The sequence below is a fragment of the Balaenoptera borealis genome (assembly GCF_965194805.1).
Source record: "Balaenoptera borealis genome assembly, chromosome: 8".
NCBI lineage: Eukaryota > Metazoa > Chordata > Mammalia > Artiodactyla > Balaenopteridae > Balaenoptera > Balaenoptera borealis.
This window is the reverse complement of record NC_138865.1, coordinates 80,041,075-80,061,061: the sequence shown is the minus strand read 5'-3', so window position 1 is coordinate 80,061,061 and position 19,987 is coordinate 80,041,075. Positions and strand designations below refer to the sequence as shown.

The window sequence follows — 19,987 nt, the reverse complement described above, 5'->3', positions numbered from 1 at the left end:
ATCTAAAGATGGTTTAAAGTACATGGAATATGTGTGTAGGTATATGCAAGAACATCTTACCTTTTATTTGCCTTATCCCTTTTCTCATCAAATATCCTGGTCATATCCAAATTTCTAAATTATTAATCAACACAAAAGTAACCCAGGAAAATAAAATAGGAAAAAAGTGATGTAAACATGACTGATTATCCTCTTCCCCCTACTACTGGCCTAAAACCTTTCCTCCTATTTGCTAAGTCATCTTAAAAAGGTTATTTGTCTTGCTTCCAACTTCTATAATCTGAAAATGTGTTATCTGCCAATGTAGAACCATGGCAGCATAATAAAAAAATTTTAATTTTTAAAACCATTTTAATACATTTAAGAATGTATAATGTTACCATTTTTTTAAGTCCTCCTCTTTCCCTAATTCTTCCCATCATATTATTATAAGTCTTACCTCTGTTTTTTCAGTTACTTCAGCTGCTGTCATAAGTTCTGATATAGCATAGACAAACCCAAGATCCAACCTGAGATCCATTTCTTGGATCAACACTTTGAAATACCTATAATACAAGGTAAAAAACATTTTAAAATCATCGATTAACTGCATTAACAAAATTATATAGGAAAAAATATTAGATAAATATTAAAACATCGAAACTTAGAACTTTTTTAGGTGAATGAATTAAAAAATGTTATGGCAACACTATTCATAATGGCAACAAACTCATAATATGAAAATGCCTACAAAAAGGAAATCGGTAAGTAAACCGTGGTATATAGCCACACAAGAGAATATTACATACTAGTTATAATAAATAAACTCTAGCTACATACAACAAAATAAATTTTAGTAAAAATCTGAATGAAAAAAGCAAGTCCCAGGATATATTTACAGTTAAAAAAATTTTTTAATTAGGAAAAATTTTGGCAAAGTAAGAAGCATAATGTTTAGGTACACATAAACAATAAAACAGTATTTTAAAAAGGGAATAAAAATAGTATTTATCTTGGTGATAGGGTGGAGGAAACAAGAAACACGGGAGTGATACATAGATGGATGTTTCTGTCAGTGTTCTATTTTTTGAACTGGGTGGTGACTGAATTGAAAATATTATTTTCTTGTTTCTAAAACAGTATGCAGTAATTATAGACAACTTAATAGAGAAAACAAATAAAAAAGAAAATAACAAAATATACACAATTCAGAAATGACTACTGTTAATACTTAGGTATAATTCATTTGGAGCCTTCTGACTCTCCAAGATTATGAAATAATTGATTTTTCCTATGACCTTTATAATTTAATATTTTACACTTAAATCTTTGACTCATCTGAAATTTATTTATTTAAGAGTACAATTAACTCATATTTAAATTAAAACATTAAATGCACACACAATAAATGTATTAAGACACTTACTTAATACGTGATATCTGCGAATGTCCTGCAGATCTCATGACAATACTGACATCTGTAAAGGGCTTTGGTGCTGTAGAGATTAATAAATATGATTAATGATGCTTTAAACAAAAGATAAGCATTTTCTTGCAATTTAATACACATCACAGTGGACAACTAAATTATTTGCTAAATCATGAGTATCAATTAAAATTACTGATATTTGTAAGATCTATCACAACCTTAATTTCAGACTCCAGGATTGTTCTTTTTAATTATCTGTATTCACTCTAAGGTTAACTGATCCTTTAAATTAGTGATTTTAAACCAGAAGTATGCATTAGAATCATTAGGAAGTCTTTGTGAAAACAGACTCAGAGTCTTATCTTTTTATTCAAAGGTTCTAGTGGCTTTTAAATTAGGGGTTTACTAATTAGTAATCTTTTTTAAAAATTAATATCTCTAAACATTATATATATATTTCTAAATAATCTTTTCTTCAGTATTCACTCAGTTTTATTGAAGTTAGTTGAGTACTTCCTGGTCTTTTTTCAAGCTGTTTAATTTTCCAATCCTATAGACACTAAACTTGAGAATGGTTTCACTTCATATTTTTATAGTAAAAGAAACCAAATAGCTAATACAACCATTTTTATGGCAATGCAAAAATACAAACAAACCTGAATCCATGGTGACCGACTTAGGAGGTTTAATGGGGTAAAACACAAATGGAAATATAGCACCATGTATCTGGTTTTGGATCTAAGAAAACAAACAACAGGTCAGTATATTAATATGTTAATTATAGAACCTGACTAGAATAACAAAATTTAAGAAGTAGAAGGAATCAAAAACTCTAGTCCAACAATGAAACTTAAGTACTAGACAAAACAGACGATGCGAACACATTTACTGCCATATTCCTTTAGAATATAATTTGACTATCTTTTCAAACTCACCTGTATTCTGTAAATTTGAATTCTAAATGATGATTGATGTGCAGATGTGCTATATTCTACTTTTAATGCTGGAAGGTAATTTCTTCTTATAGCTATTACATGTGGCTGCAGAATTTTCATGTTAGTACCACTAGGTGTGAAGCGAACCTGAAAAATATGCCCACACACACACACACACACACAAACATGGAATTTCTCTTTATTTATTAATTGATTAAAATTAGAAATCTGTATCAAAAAACTTTAAAGATAATATTAAATAGTAGGCTAAATATTTGATGAGATTTTGACTGAGATCTTTATACCCCATATCCATACAATTCACAAAAATATTCATATAATCCTTATAACTTGGTTTTATCACTTTTTATATAACTTTACTAAAATTTCTCAAAAAATAAAGCGATAACAGTTTAACAGTTTTAAAAATAAAACTAAACAACTTATTGCCTTCTTGTTAACCAAGGAGTAGATCATTAGCAGCTTAAGAAAGTCTGAATCTTGATACAGAGAACTATCCCTTTAAAATATTCTATATAAAGTATGTATAATAGGATTCATTGTTTTGTAAACAAACTAGTCTCTCCTGAAAAACTAACTTGTGATTCATCTAATTACAACAGATAAAAATTAAAACTTCATATCAGTACTTAAAAATATTACCGGAATGTTAGTGTCCAACTCAATAACCTTATCTTCTGATGGTGAAGATTCAGTATATTCCTTAAATTCTTTCTCTAACTTCTCAGTGTGCTTTACACTCATTGGCTTCCATCTTGCCTTCTTCTTGGGCTTTGTCTCCCAAACCACATCAGAACTTATATATGAAAGCAAAAATCATGGTACTAATTTATAAACATTTTCATTTTAACTGGTTTATTACATGAATTACCATTACTGAAAAACCTTCAGTAAATTTTTGCAATATCCCTAGTTGTAAGCAAGCATATTACAAGTTTAAAAACATGAATTCATTCAACCAATGCTTATTAAACTCCTATTTAGGCACTACTCTAGGTGGCAGGGAGATTATCAGTGAACATTTCTGCCATATTGGAGCTTTCTTTTACCTGAGGAGTGATAGACAATAAATAGTAAATTAGCATATTTTAATATATTAGGAGGTGAAAATGCTTTTGAAAGAAGAAAAAGTAGACAGGGTAAGTTGGATGTGGAGTACTGCGATATGCAAAGTGGCAGGGGTTGCAGCATCAGAATAGAGTGGCCACCAGAGGTGTCATTAAGAAGGCGAGATTTCAACAGTCTTAAAGAAGATGAGGGAGTTATCCAGCACAGAAGAGAAGAACAACATTTCAGGTAGAGAGACAAGCTAGAGCAAAGACTCCAAGCAGAGCATGCCTGTAGTCCAGGTAGAAGAGCAAGGAGGCTGGCATGCCTGGAACACATTAAGAGTAGAAGATGAAGTAAGACAGATAACGAGAGGCAAAATAAGGTAAAGCCTTGGGGATACTGTAAAGACCTTGAGTTTTATTCTGAGATGAGGACCCACTGAAAGATTATGCGAAGATAATCAGCCACATAGTCTGACTTAAGGTTTAAGAATGTACTGTGTGTTGGAATGGGAAGAAAGAAAAAAAAGGGATGAAGACTAGAACAGGAAAACTTGTTAGGAATGTAATGTAGTAAGCCAGGAGAAAAATGGTGATGGCTCTGCCTACGGTGGTCTAAGAGTGAGGCAGTACAAAGTGGTCAGATTCTACGTGTGTTTTGAAGCTAGATCCAAAACACTACTTTTAGATGGATTAGAATGTGGGGTGTAAGATAAAGAAAGGAATCAAAGATGATTCCAAAGTTTTTGGCCTGAGCAGCTGGAAGAATGTAGTTGTCATTAACTCCAGTGGGAAAGCAGGTTTTGGTAGAAGGAGATCAGGAGTTTGGTTTTACATACTACAAAGCTTAAGAAGTCTCTTAGATACCTGAGTAAAGATTTTATGTAAGTTGTTGGATAGATAAGTCTGGAGTTCAGGACAAAAATCTGGCTGAAGATATATTTCTAGAAGTTTTTGGCATATATATGGTATTTGAAATCAAAACTGAAACAGAGAAGAGGACTAAGGTCTGAGAGCCTCAAGGTACTCAATATTAAGCAGTAGAGAAAAAGACAAGCAACCAATAAGTGAGAATAAGAAATGTTGGAACAGAAAGAGAAACCAAGGTGGTGAGATATCCTGGATGTAACATCAAGGACACTGTATCAAGGAGGGATCTGTGTTAAATGTTATAAATGTAATCAATACAAAGACCGGTAATTGTACACTGGACCTGGCAATACTTAGGTCTCTGGTGATCTTACCGAGACCAGTGTTATGGTATACTGAAAGCAAAAACCTGTTCAGAATGGTTAAAGAAAAAATGGGTAAAAAAAGAATTGGAGATAGTGAATATATCTTCTGTAATAGATAACACTTCTAAGGAGTTTGGCTATAAAGTAAAGCAAAGAAATGGGCAGTAGGTAGCAGGAAAAGTAGGTTCAAGAGAATTTTTTTTAGTTGAAAGAAATTACACTGGTTGTAACAATTCAATAGGGAGCCAAAAATTATTGAGGTAGGAGAAAAAAAGAAGAGAATTGCTGGATCAATGTCTCAAGAGGCAAGAGTGAATGAAATATAGTGCAAAAGTAGAAACATATGTTTAAATAGGAGCACATACAATGTATCTATGATAACTAGGAAATGTGTCACTGTAATGTATAGGTAAAAAATATTGGTGCATAGGAAGCTGAGATATTGGCAGTGGGTCTTTGGACGTTCCCTTTTGATTGTGTCAATTTACTCGGTGAAGTAAGATGCAAGGCAGTGAGCTGAGAGAGAATGGGGGTTTAAAAAGGGGTAAAGTGTGAAACAGTAATCTAGGAGAGAGCGTGAATGGAACAAATCTAATTTACTAAAAAATTGCTATAAGACTTAAATGCAGAATTTAAAAATCTATCCACATTCTAAAATTACTTCACTTGTTTTGCTTACTTAAGTATGTAAGTTATTTAATTTTATTTATTCTATTTATTTCTTCTGAAATTTATGTTCACTTAATAAACAGAAAAGTAGAAACCATGTATTAATCCCCTTTGCATTCACATCATTTAGCATAGGAGATAGCTCATATCAGGTTTCACAGGCTTAAAATCTGTTATCTATTTGACATTTTTATTTAAGTAATAAACATACTTTTTTGAGAACAATAAAAATTTCTAAGAAAATAGTTTTAATATGCCTTTTTATTTATTTATTCATTTGGCCACGCCGAGTGGCATGCAGGATCTTAGTTTCCCAACCAGGGATCGAACCCGTGCCCCCTGCAGAGGAAGTAGAGAGTCCTAACCACTGGACTGCTAGGGAATTCCCTTCAATATGACTTTTTAAATGGCATGGATACCATTCAAGGAGAAGTCAGGGGCATTTCTAGATGAATTTACATAGAAAAACAAAGTCAAATCTGTATCATATACCTTTAATTTATATATTTATTTGAGAGTTTAACTCAAGTAAAGGATTAAAACTACATTATCCTTGTTATACAGACTGCAATACAGAAACGCTCTCAAATTTGGCAGTAATATACATAAATTAATTTTAAGTGTTTATAAACAGGAATATTAAGTGCAAAAGGGAAAGAAAAGAGTTTTACTGGTGATGACTTATGTGGGAAATGGTAAATACAGTATTATCTTATTAGATCTTAAAGTGCCAAGGTCAAAGTAGAAAGTGATTAGAAAGTGAAATGTACAGTGTGGGGAATATAATCAATAATAATATAATATCTTTGTATGGTGACACATGGTAACTAGACTTATTGTGATCACTGTAATGAACAGAAATACTGAATCACTATGTTATGTACCAGGAACTAACATAGTGTTGCAAATCAAATGTACTTCAAAAACAAACAAACAAACTCATAGAAAAAGATTAGATTTGTGGTGTACCCTGCACTGTGGTAGGCGGTACTGAACAGTTAAACATTTCCTTATGACATATTAAAGAAAGAAAATATACCTTTGAGAAGTTGAATAAATCTAATTTTTAGAGAGCTGGGAAAATCAACACCATGATGAAATAAATTTGATTTTTGGTATGTCTTTATCTCAAAAGGCAAAAAAAAAGCATCAAAGCACTTTTAAATTAGCATTACCTTAGATTAGTATCAATGAATAGTCAAAACAGAAAATTTAAACTAACTCATTTTAGATTTTACAATCACCACTCTTAATGATTAAGAACTGATCACTTAAATGTATCCAAATTTTAACGCATCTAACCTTGTAATGCCAATATAGGCTACTTCTTGCTTTGTATAATTGTTGACAAGAGAAATTCCAACATCTTGTAATGCCAACACAATTTCTTGCTCTGCTAACTCTGCTTTCTCACTTTCGTATGTCACTTTAAATACCCTTGGATCTTCAGTGAATAAAATAATGCGTTGTAAGCCTTCAAAGAATGAAACTAAATAAATGGTCTTTTCCCCCAGATTTATAGGTGCCATCATATCCTGAAACAAAATCATCAAAAAAAAAAAAAAAAAAAAATTAGAGTTTGGTCACAACCAACACGAAATCTAGATTCCACATTTGAAAAATGAGAATAGTAATGGCACCTCGTTCCCAGGGTTCAACAAAATAAATTAATAATTGTATAACATTTGGAAGTTTACATAATTAAAATCAGTTGATGACAGGTTCTGCCATAATCATTATGAAGTCAGGAAGACAGGCCAACTGATCTTTTAATACCATAGTAAAATCTAATTAAATAGTCTTCCTTTTTAGGCTAATCAATAACACAAAATTTTATTTTCTCTGATTTATTATAAGACTAATCAATGTGTTATGCATTAAAAGTTGTTCAGTCAGAAATTCGTATTTCCTTGCAGAGTTGAACTAAATAAATAAGATAAAGAATATCTGACACCTCAGTTGCATGCTCTACAAAGCACAAATATTTACTACAGGGTTAATTCTGCAGGAAGCCTTTATATATAAGCATTGTGCTGATATCAGGGTCTTCAGTTTCAATAATTAACTTCTAATAATTAACTGTCAGCAATGAATTTCTAGTTAAGTGAACACTGATTAACAGGAAATTATAATATATAGTACACATTCATGTTATAATCCACTAAAATTAAAAATGAGTTGTTACCACAGTCATGTTACTTATAACACTTTCTAAAATAAAATACATAGTACTAAAACTACATTAAGATTAAATAAACTAATTTCCAAATAATTCTGAAGTTTTTCTAATATGTTACACTGGATTACAGATTTACCTTTATAAACCTGATCTATCATTTTGATATAAATATTATGCTATAAATATGCAAAAGTACTAATCAACAGGTCAAATATTTGATTATTTTTATTTTTTATATGAAAATGAAGTCTTTTTTCCTGAATAAATCTAATAATCATGAATTTAAAAAATAAAGTTAGGCCAATTATGGGCAGCCCTCTCAAATACATTCAAAGAACACTGGACTCCACAAGAGCAACATTGAAAAGACAATGGAAAAATACCATCAATATGCTAAGAGAAAACAATTCAGAACCCAGAATTCCTTACTCAGCAAAAATATCCTTCAGTGAAGAAAAGTATAGGAAATAAAGATGCCTAAAGACAAATGAAAACTACTAAATATCATCATCAACAGAGACTCACTCAAGGAAATTCTATAGGAGGAATTAAACACTGGCAAAAGGAAAGTGATCCAAGATGAGTGTCTGAAGTAAGAAAGGAATGTTATGCAAATAAAATAGTACTTATGTGGGAGAAAACATTTTACAAAATTCAATATCCAGGCATAATAAAAATTTTTGGCAAACAAAGACTAGATGAGAAGTTCTTTAACCTCTTATCAAACCCCCCAAACACACACACCATACTTTGGCAAAGATCCCACTAAAGGTAAATGTTGAAGTTATATAACTTGAGACCAGAAATAAGGCAAAGACATGTGTTAATATCAGTTTTATTAAACAGTTTATAGAGATGCTAGCCAGTCCAGTAAGGCAAAAAGAAATTAAAGATGAAAGGATTGAAAAGGAGAAAACAAAACTCTCATTATTTCTAAGTGTCATGATTGTCCATATGGAAAAATAAAAAACAAATAATATTAATAAGAGAATTCCGTGAATTTTCTGGATAAAAAACATCAATACACAAAATGCCATTACACTCCCCTATACTAACAAGCTTAATTTTAAAACGATACCATGGGTTTCTGCTCTGGCAATTGACGACTAGGTGGTCTTGGACCAACACTCTTCCTAACAGCAAAAGCTGGACAAAATCTAAAAAGGAAAAATATGTGTTTGAAAACACAGAAAAGGTACCAAGGTAGTGAGAATTAATGGGGCCAAGATCTGAGAGAGAAAGAAAGCCAATAAAAGTGAACTTTGTATTCAGAGTTCACAACTGCCAGTTCTAAAAGTAGAAGCAAACACTGAGAGCTTAAGAAAGACATTAAAATTGGGAGTCTCATGTTTGGAAGGACCAAAACTGGAGTGCAGGGCATACCAAAAAGAATGGTCAACAGCTTAGGCTTTTAGTTGAGTCCCCAAAGGGCGAGACTTTAGGTGCCAGGGTAAACTGGAAATACACAAGTCCTCACAAGGACTGAAGACCAGGTTCAAATAATTTCAATTCCCATTAAGGTACTCTCCCCCTAGACTAGCTACCTTACAAAGGCAAAATCACATGTTCTTAAGAGAAAGGGAACATCATACGGAGCCTCGAATTACCTTTAAAATTTTTCATATACTATGTCCAGCACACAGGCAAAAATAAACATGCATAAAGTATGGATTTGAGTGAAAACCAAGAAAAAAAAGAAAATTTAAAAATATCCATATGAAATCTAGATACTGGAATTGTCAGATAGGCTTTAAAGTAGTTATGATCAAAACATTCAAGAAATTATGTAACAAGATAGAGAATTTTGGAACAAAAACTTCTACAATAGAAATCTTAGAACTGATCATTTCAATAATTAAAATTAAGAACTCCATGGATGATTTTAAGAGCAGATTAGAGACAGTGAGAGAAGTATAGTGAAAAATAGGTCAGAAGAAAATATCCATACCGAAGGTAGGAGAGAAAAAGATGACACAATATAGAACAACACATAAAAGTCATAAGAGGCACGGTGAAAAGTCTAACATTTACGTAATGGTGAATTCCAAAGATAAACAGAAAAAAAGAGGTGCCAACCCTGAAATTTGATATCCAGCAGAAATACTCCACTAAAAACAGGGCAAAATAAAGACATGTCCAGAATGAAACTGATAGAAAACTAATCAGCTGTAGCCTCTGATAAATGGAATACTGGCTGCCATATCAGTAAACAAAGGATGTTACAGTCATCAGCGATTGCAGCCACAGCCTATGGTGAGCTGGTGAGCCCTGAGGAAACTCAGGAAGAATACCTGCCATCTAGCAGCCATCAGACTGCAGCCACTCCCCACAGTGAGCCCTGAGGAAACTCAGGATGTGAAAACACAGGATACTGGCCCAAGATAGCTGAGGTGCGTATCAAAGGAATGATTTCAGTGAGCCCAGACTCTTGCATCTTCCTATACACAGAAAAGTGCTAAATTCCTTAACTTGGGATATCTGGTTTTCTTTAATGAACAATAATCTTTTGATGTTCCTGACTACCTGCCCTTTGTCGTAAAACTTCTATATAACCTGGCTTCCCCCATTGCCTCCTCGGAGCTGTTCTCTCAGGGTTACTCAGATGCTGCCTCCTGGGCTTGAAGTCCTAAAAGTTCCCGCCCAATAAAACATAACTCTCAACTTTTAGGTTGTGAATAATTTTTTAGTCAACAACTCACACTAAAAAAATAGTAAAGAGAAGAAAAATGAACCCAAACAGAAGTATGGAGATGCAGGCAGAAATGAAAAGTGGCAAAAGGAGAAATATGTGGGTTAATTTAAATGGAATACTAATTGTAGAAAGCAGTAATAATACTTCTTATGGGAGTTAACCTATTTAGAAATAAAACACACAACAATATTACATAAGACGGAAGGAGTAAATGGAGTTAAAGAGTTCTAAAGTCCTTACATTACTGGGAAGGTGGTACAAGCACTAATTTACAGCAGGTTTTAATAAGTCAAGAATGAATGTTGCAATATAGTAGGAAGCTAAAGCTTTAGGCTTCTCTTAATGTGATGATCTTTTTGTGTCCCTTGCAGAAAACCTACAAGCTATGCTCATGGGTTGTTATAAGAGATATCTGCTACTGTGGGGTAGGGCTTCTAGGTCAAGGGGGGCTCATAACACACCCAGTGAGCCTTGTTTTCCTTCACATCAAAGCTGTTGTTTGAAGTGACCAAAGAGAATACCACCTAAACTTGTCTGATGCTCCCTGCTGGTATGCTGTGTTTCCTAGCCTGTATCCACCCAAGCAGGCAGTTGTAAACTGTGGCCTATGATAGTTTTGTAAGTCTGAATGTTTAAGCCTAAAAAGATACTGTGGTGGGCACTGCAATACTACATACTGATAAAAGAATCAATTTAACAAAAAGACATAATGATTCTAAATTTGTATCTACCTAATCACATAGGTTCAGAATATAAGAGCCCAAACTAATAAAACCAAAAAAGGAATGCCCATGATTTTAAACACCACTCTTCAAGTAACAGAACAAGCAAACAAAAAATTTAATGAGATAGATTTAAACAATTCAACAAAACTTGAATAAATCAATATATATATGTAACAGGGAACAGCCAATTTTGACTCCATGTTGGATCTCTTTCTTTGACTTTAACCTTTGCTTTTTGTTGCTTTTGTTATTATAATCATGCGTAATGGCCTGCCTCAGGGAACCCTGCCTCTCTGCCTGAACCTTAAACTAAAGTGCCTTTGTTCAGCTCACAGGGAGAGAATCTGACCCCGCCCACCTGTGAATGGCTGCAGAAAAGAAGAAACTAACACATTCCCTCCCCAATGCAGGCCAAGTGAGATGTTTTGCAATATAAATGGCCTTTTTACTTTACTTCCTCACCTCCTCCCCCTCTCTGTTCTATAAAAGAAACTGGCATCCAGACCCCAACAAGACGGTTTTTTGGACCACTAGTCCACCATCTTCTCGGTCTGCTGGCTTTCTGAATAAAGTTGTTATTCCTTGCCTAAACACCTCGTCTCCCAATTTACTGGCCTGTCGTGCGGCGAGCAGAGCGAGCTTGGACCTGGTAACACATAGAATACTGTAGCCAACAACTACAGAATATATATTTTTTTCAAATACACATAAAATATTTACAAAAACTGACCACATGCTGGCCTACAAAGTCAATTTCAATAAATTCCAACGAATTGAATCAGCATATGTTCTCTAGTCACAGTGGCATTAAGTTAGAAATAAACAAACATAACTAGAAAATACTTCTGAAAAGTGATAACCTAAGTAACCATGAAGCCAAAATATAAAAATAAATCACAATGAAATTTAGAAAATATTTTTAACTAAAAAATAAGTAATATACAACACAGGCAAATTTGTGAGATAAAGTTAATACTGTTTTTGGTGGGAAGTTCGTGACTTTAAGTGACTTCAAATAAGAAGTGAAGAAAATCTAAAAAACAATGATCTAGGTTATCTGCTATGAACTCATTTGCCCCCTCCCCCAATTCATATGCTAACGTCTCAACTTCCAATGTGACTGTGTTAGGACATAGGGCCTTTATGGAGGTTATTAAGGTTAAATGACATCCTGGGGGAGGGGGAAGGTGTAAATAGGGTTCTGATCCAACAGTATTCGTTTCCTTATAAGAGACACCACAGTGCTCACTCACTCTCTCTTTGCCATGTGAGGACACAGCAAGAAGGCAGTCATCTGCAAGCCAGGAAGAGGCCTCACCAGGTTCACCAGAACCTGACCATGCTGGCACTCTGATCTCAAGCTTCCAGCCTCCAGAACCATTAGAAATAAATTTCCATTGTTTAAGCCATCCAGTCTAAGGTATTTTGTTATGGCACCCTGAGCAGACTAATACAATATCTATTTCAAGAGTTTAGAAGAAAATTATCAAATTAAAACAGAAGAAAGGTGAAAAGAATATAATATAGATTAGAGCAGAAATAGGTGAAAATGAAAACAAATGTATAAAAGAGATCATCGGGCTTCCCTGGTGGCGCAGTGGTTGAGAATCTGCCTGCCAATGCAGGGGACACGGGTTCGAGCCCTGGTCTGGGAAGATCCCACATGTCGCGGAGCAACTAGGCCCGTGAGCCACAACTACGGAGCCTGCGCGTCTGGAGCCTGTGCCCCGCAACAAGAGAGGCCACGACAGTGAAAGGCCCGCGCACCGCGATGAAGAGTGGCCCCCACTCGCCGCAACTAGAGAAAGCCCTCGCACAGAAACGAAGACCCAACACAGCCAAAAATAAATATAAATAAATAAATAAATTAAAAAAAAAAAAAAAAAAAGAGATCATCAAAAGAGCAAATTGATGGTTTTCTGATGGACAAAACTAAACTGAAACTAATTAAACTAATAAAATCTCAGCAAAACTTATCAGGAAAAAAGGAATGAAGGTACAAATAGTCTATGCTAGGAACGAAAAGGAGAATCATCCCCATAAATATTAAAAGATAAAAAGGTGGATATTATGAAAACATTTATATCAATATATTAGAAAACAGAGATGAAATAAAAGCATTCTTAGAAAACCTCTTACCAAAATGACACAAGTAGAAATAGAAAGCTGAATTGCTCTACATATAATAATAAAATAGCATTCATAATTTAAAACCTTCCTACAAAGACTACTGCAGGTTAGTTAAGATGGCTTGGCTTCACTGGTGAGCTCTAGCAAACATTCCAAACATTCTAGAAATCATACCAATCTTACATAAGCTCTTCCAGAAAATAGGAAAATCGTAGATATTTCCCAGCATGTATTAGAATGACCTTAACATCAAAATCTGGTTAGGACATTACAAAGCAGGAAAGTTACAGGCCAACTTCTCTCATGAATACAAGCAAAAGTCTTAAAACACTGGCAAGTCAACTCCAAAAATACAAGGTTGGTCTAATATTAAAAAACCAACCAAATAGGACAAAGCCCAAATAATATATAATCATCTCAAAAGATTACAAAAAGTCATAAAAATTAATAAAAATTCAATACTCATTCATTTACTCATTTGATAAGAGAAATAATAACTAGTGGCAAGAAAAAAAGACACTGGAATAGGGAACAAATTAAGATAAATTTTGAAAGACCAACAAAACTTTAATAAAACAATTTCTGCAAGTCATTTAATATGTTACTGGAGAATGTTTATACCTAACTTTATTATTATAAAAAACAATAGTTTGCCATCCAGAGATAAATTCTTTCATTAATAGATCCTAAATGTCCTTCACAGAAGCTAAATTGACTTGAGATGACTTTCAATGCAAAGAATGTATTTATATCGGTTTATAAATTGAATGCCGAAAGTACCTAAGTTTACCCTTTATAACATAACAGAAGCAAATAAAAAGGCAGACAAAATAAGACTGTTTCCAGTTTTAAACATTTTTGGTTAAGTTAAAGTTTGAATACTGCTTTAAAAATCTTTGGCAGTTTTTAAGAAGTGGAAACACAAAAGAGGCCTCAAAACTAGTAAGGCTGAAAGAGAGTAACTCAAAAAATAAATAAGTAAATAAAAGACTGCTGAGAACACCATAATAATCAATCCAGTACATACATCCTTTTGTGTTACTTCACCGTGGCTTTTTCCACATCTCCACTTCAGCTTTCTAGAGCCCACTGGATCAGCCCACGTATAAAAAACTGCTTTTCCAGGAGGGAGGGAATCTTCTATTTCACAGAGGGAACTGACATAAATAGTAAAAATATGCATTAAAGTAAGTGCAAGTATACGATTATTTAAAGAATCCAAAATAATACTTCATTAATTCTGAGTCCATTAATTGAGATTTGTGATAGTTCTAATTAAGAGTAGACTGAAAATTTTCCTTATACAGTAAAAAAGTTGGTTTTCTGAGAAAATAATGAGAATATTTCAAGGGAAATATTTGTCCTAGTTAGGAAATAAATATCTCCAGGTTTCTGAAACTACTTTGTCAACTTTTGTTTTAATACAAATTAATTATAAAAGAAAATTATTCCACTTACTTTATCTTATCTATACCAAATCTAAGAGAATTTAATTGGTAACCCTTTCCTAAGTATTGGTTTTACTGTGGCAAAGACAATACAGCTCAATTATTTCTAAAAACCATAAGACATGGGATACAAATCTAAGAAACTCAGTCAACTCATAAAACGATTCCCCAAAAGAAAATGGAGAAGTTACAAACCAAAGAAATAATAAAATATAACTTTTCTGAGCTGAAGAAGCTGACTCTGCAGATTAGACTTCATTGGGTATCAGACTAAATTAATGGAAACAGAATATCATCCTAGATAGATCTTTGTAAAATGTTCAAATTTTAAGAAAATAGAGGAAAACCTGCCTATAAACATCTAGGACAATCACAGTTACGCATGAAGAAATAAAAGTAAGACTGTTCTTACACTTTTCTGTAATACTGAATGCCAGAAAACAATGGAGCAATGGCTCCAATTTTGAGGCAAGAAGTTATGACTTAAAATTTTATGTCAAATTGTTAATTTGCAAGAGAAAGACATTTTCAAATAAGCAATAGCGTAACATATTATCCACAAACCCTTACTTGTTCCAACCAAGCCAGAGAGGACTCAAAATAAAATTTTAAGAACTAGGATGTAGAAATATTAAACAACTAAACCAATCAAATAAATTAACTTGTTTTTAATATGCTATGAATCAATGCAAATACCTTCAAGAACATATTTTTGAAAACCTAACCATTTTATATTAATCTGGGTCAAAAATTCCAAATTATATTGATAAGAAACCGGGAATTTGGAAAGAGAAATTGAAGAAAATGTAAACTACTCCAAATTTTTCATGGATGAATTAGCAGATAACTGTTTCACTCTCAAAATTTTAAATGCATCAAAATCGAGACTTCCCTGGTGGTCCAGTGGTTCGGAATCTGCCTTCCACTGCAGGGTACACAGGTTCGATCCCTAATCGGGGAACTAGGATCCCACATGCCACGGGGCATCTAAGCCCGCACACTGCAACTACTGAGCCCATGCACTCTAGAGAGCCTGTGCGCCACAACTAGAGAGCCTGTGTGCCGCAACAATTGAGGCTGCACACTCTGGAGCTGGTGTGCCACTACTAGAGAAAAGCCCACGCATCGCGACAAAGAGCCTGCGCACCGCAACTAAGACCTGACACGGTAAAATAAAATAAAATAAAATAAAATAAAATAAAATAAAAGTAAAATATGCATCAAAATCTCCAAGAACACAAAAAGTAATTATCTACAAGAGGAACAAAATGTATATTTTCCAAATCATCCCTAGAAGAAAATAGTCCATATTACCAAAAAGTATGGCAAAGAATCATAAATTAGTTGTTATAAGGATTACAAATGGGTTCAACATTTTTATTAAAAGACAAACAGGTTCTAACATTATAAAATTGGAAATAAATTCTCAACAATAGAAGAACATTTGATTATAGTGCATCTAAATGATGGAATATCATGCATTCATTGAAAATTGTGTTTTTGAAGCAAATTTACATGCTCACAATAGCTGTTAAAAACAAAAGGTTCAGAAATATAAACAGATAGAGAGCAATAGTAAAAAAGAACTGAATCAAAATGCTGACAGTGTTGGGATTCCAGGGATTATGTTTTTCTTTTCACAGTTTTCCTATAGAATTTTAAAAAATAATGGACAGTTGTTATTTTTATATGTAGGAAACAATTAAAAACCATATTAACAACAGCAAAAAAGCCAAGGGAAGGGAAGGCAGAGGAAACAAAAGCCCTATGTTCCTTATTTTTCTATGAAAAAATATCAAATGTAACCATGTTGATCAGATAAATTTGGTTTAAAAATATTTAGAAATGCTTTAATTCATATAAATTTTAATCTATTTAGTTCACTGCAGAATATTCCTCATGAAAAAATTCATCTCAAATTTATCTCAGGAAATTCAAAGAAAATAAAAAGTAACCAGAGTCCTCAGAATGTTAACTATATATGTGTACAAGTCTTAACCTCACAAGAAAATAACAACACAATGTGACAAATGCTTTAATCTATGTATTAATTTTATAAATTTCCATTAAGACTGTAATTTTTAAGTTTCAGAATTTCTACACAGGATCACATTCTAGTTTCTCCCTTATCCCTTACTTTTACAACTGTAACAATGCAGTAGATAAAATTTCTAAACACTTTATATCTGAACTGTACTATAAAGAACAGTGCAAAGCCAAGGCCAAAGAAAAGACTGAGAAGTCTCTAGTTCAGCCTCAGCCAGGCTCAACCAGATGTCAGAGAATTAAGCTACGATGCCCTACATCATCCACAGTATGTAAAGAATTAACTTCGCTCCTGTGTATCTTAGAATGTTACCAGTTATGTACTATCCTTGAGAGAATCGAGAAAATAGTCACCCAAATCATTTTCTGGAGGTTTTAATTCTGTGACAGTTTCTTTGGGAAAGGATAGTTGAGGTACATGAATTGAAGGACAAATAAGAAAAAACCATTTCTGTTTGCCTTTGTCAGTTTTAATCAACCAACTTATTATTTTTATAATATGGATAATCATAAAAAACAGGCTCTACTCTCTCTCAACATCTTCCTCAAATGAGAGAACTGATAGGCAAGGAGGAGTTCTAGATATTTGCTAGCTCAAGCTTCGGGTTCTCACTCAATCAATGCCTATTTTAGTCAATGATTCGAAGTGTACAGTTAGCAGTGGAAAAAAAGCATAAATGCACTGATAAATATGGGCCCACTGATAAGTGACATGAAAACAAACTAAAAGAAGTAGACAAAATAAATTCAAGACAACCTGGGACACATAAGTAGAGGAACAGAAGGTTACATAAATTGTAGTGGTACTAAGAGGATAAGGTATCACAGTATATTGAAACAAATGATATAATGAGTAGTCTTGAAATATCAAGACATAAATATGGTCTTTAGAAAAGCTTAAAAATGTAGCACTCCTTTCCTACATGCCTCAGCAAGAAAGTCCACTGTTTGAAAAAAATCTGAAGAATCAATATTTACATTATGTTCATTAAAAAAAATTTTTTTCAAAAATAGACGAAATTCTTATGCTAAACCCTGACAATTTCCTCACCAGATTCCACAATGATCAAGCTTTTGTCATACTTGCTTCAGTTCTTCTGGTTTTTCTGTTTTTGAAGTATTTAAAAGTAAATTATATCACTAATCATCAGGGAAATCAAAACCACAATAAGACATCACCTCACACCTGTCAGAGTGCTTATTATCAAAAAGACAAGAAAAGAAATAAGTGTTGGCAAGGATGTTGAGAAAAAGGGAACCCTTGTGTATTGTTGGTGGGAATGTAAACTGATGAAGCCACTATGGAAAATAATATGGAGGTTTCTCAAAAATCTAAAAACAGAACATGTGATCCAGCAGCTGGATTATCTGTTCAAAGGAAATGAAAACACTAATTCAAAAAATAATGAATCTTCACTGCATCATTATTTATAATCACCAAGACATGGAAACAACCTAACTGTCCACTGATGAATGAATGAATATAGAAAATGTGGTATATATAAAATGAAATATTATTCAGCCATAAAGAAATCTTGCCATTTGAGACAACATGGATGGACCTTAATGGCATTATGCTATGTGAAACAAGTCAGAGACTGTATCATCTCACTTATATGTGGAATCTAAAAAAAACAAAAAAAGAAAAAAGAAAACAACCAAAAAAACCAAACACACAGATACAGAGAACAGATTGGTAGTTGCTAGAGGCAGGGTTGGGGTGGATGAAATGAGTGAAGGTGGTCAAAAGGCACAAACTTCCAGTTATAAAATGTATAAATCATGGGGATGCGAGGTACAGCATGGTGACTATAGTTAATAATACTCTATTGTATGTGTGAAAGTTGCTAAGAGAGTAAATCTTAAAAGTTCTCATCACAAGAAAAAAAATCTTAACTGTGTTTGGTGATGGATATTAACTAGACTTATAGTGGTGATGATTTTACAATATATACAAATATTGAATCATTATATTGGACACCTGAAACTCATATGTTATATGTCAATTATGTTGGAATTTTTAAAAAAGTAAATTATAGATCTCAAGTCAGTTTTAACCCTATATACTTCAGTATACTTTTTTTTTTTTTTTTTAATGAGGACATTGTTTTACATGGCCATAATGCCATTATCGGTGTTTATACTCTTAGGAAATTATCATAAAGTCAATGTCTCATCACCTAGACTCTGCTAAAATCAGGGGATACTGTATTTGTAATAATCTTCTCACCTTTGCTTGTACTGAACAATGTCATTTTTGGTGTGATTTATTAACAGGAATGTAGCTGCTCCATCACGATAATCTGAAAATGTAATAACTGTAGAATGCTCAGCCAAATTAACTTCTGCTATAATACCTCCAAGCTAGAAAAAAGGAAAAGAAAATATTCTCTAACGTGATCATTTTCCAAAGAACACTAACCAATAACATTTAATAATAAAAACTATTCATAACTTAATATATTTTTTGATGATTTGGAAAGTAATTCAGGATTTTATACTGCATTTCTGGAAAACCATGACTCTCAATTATCATATACAGATGGGTCAAATTCAAGATGTGGTATATTGTAGTATTCTAGGCACTTTAACTCAGCGGTCCCCCAACGGCGGGGGAGAGGAGGGAATGTTCAGACAGTGATGTGAGCGATAGTTCGTTCAGTAATGCGAGCCATGGGGAGCGGCACATGAAGCTTTGCTCGCTTGCCTGACACCTCCTGCAGTGCGGCCCGGTTCCTAATAGGCTGAGGACCAGTACCAGTCCACAGCCCCCAGGTTGGGGACCCCTGCTCTAACTTTCCATATAACAGTTAAATTGTTTTATGTCTCTTGCTTCCTTTTAGAACTTTTTCCCTTTGCAAAGAGAAATGTTTGTTCATTTTTGGTGAAACAAAGAAAAAAAATCATTTAATAAAAAAAAAATTAGTAAGTATATATTAGCTTCTCTAATCACACACACAAAAGAATCACTTACCTCATTATCCAGACGCAATAAAATACAACTTTCTTGCTTGTTAAAATGTATCTTTTTGGGAGAGCCTTCACTTCTTTCAACTTGAATAAGAAGTTTATTAGAAGCATCCTCAGGCCAAAAGGGGATACACTAAAACATATATTACATATATTTATTTAAGTAAAACTGATTTCACCATAAAGACCTTTATCATTTTAATAAACCCATCAGAGTAGACTTAAAATAGTCTTAAACCTCTTTCAACACTGCTCTGGTTACTGGACTGCTTAGCAATAAACTGTTGACTTCAAGATGGGGTGCCACTTGGGGGCACTTTGAACACAAACAGTAATGGGTAGTAAGTTGAAGAGCTATTGATAGAGTGCTGTGAAGAGATGTTAGTGTGGTCCAGATCTAGAGACGGGTTGGAAAAAAGTAAGTAAACTGAGCCAAGTGATCAGTTTAAAACAGGGGAATGTTCAGTTACTAAAAATTAT

General features: G+C 33.4%; 1 protein-coding gene across 1 annotated transcript in view; it reads right to left on the bottom strand.

Moving 5' to 3' along the window:
* The window catches only part of VPS13A (vacuolar protein sorting 13 homolog A), a 264,222-nt gene that overhangs the window by 41,692 nt on the left and 202,543 nt on the right, over window positions 1–19,987 (bottom strand). The window contains exons 51-59 of the mRNA XM_082401536.1: window positions 19,512–19,640; window positions 18,768–18,901; window positions 14,071–14,200; window positions 6,620–6,852; window positions 3,007–3,160; window positions 2,344–2,490; window positions 2,065–2,146; window positions 1,406–1,475; window positions 440–545 (exon numbers count right to left, since the gene is read on the bottom strand). Coding sequence (XP_082257662.1) covers window positions 440–545; window positions 1,406–1,475; window positions 2,065–2,146; window positions 2,344–2,490; window positions 3,007–3,160; window positions 6,620–6,852; window positions 14,071–14,200; window positions 18,768–18,901; window positions 19,512–19,640 — 1,185 coding nt within the window. The remainder of the gene's footprint in view (window positions 1–439; window positions 546–1,405; window positions 1,476–2,064; window positions 2,147–2,343; window positions 2,491–3,006; window positions 3,161–6,619; window positions 6,853–14,070; window positions 14,201–18,767; window positions 18,902–19,511; window positions 19,641–19,987) is intronic.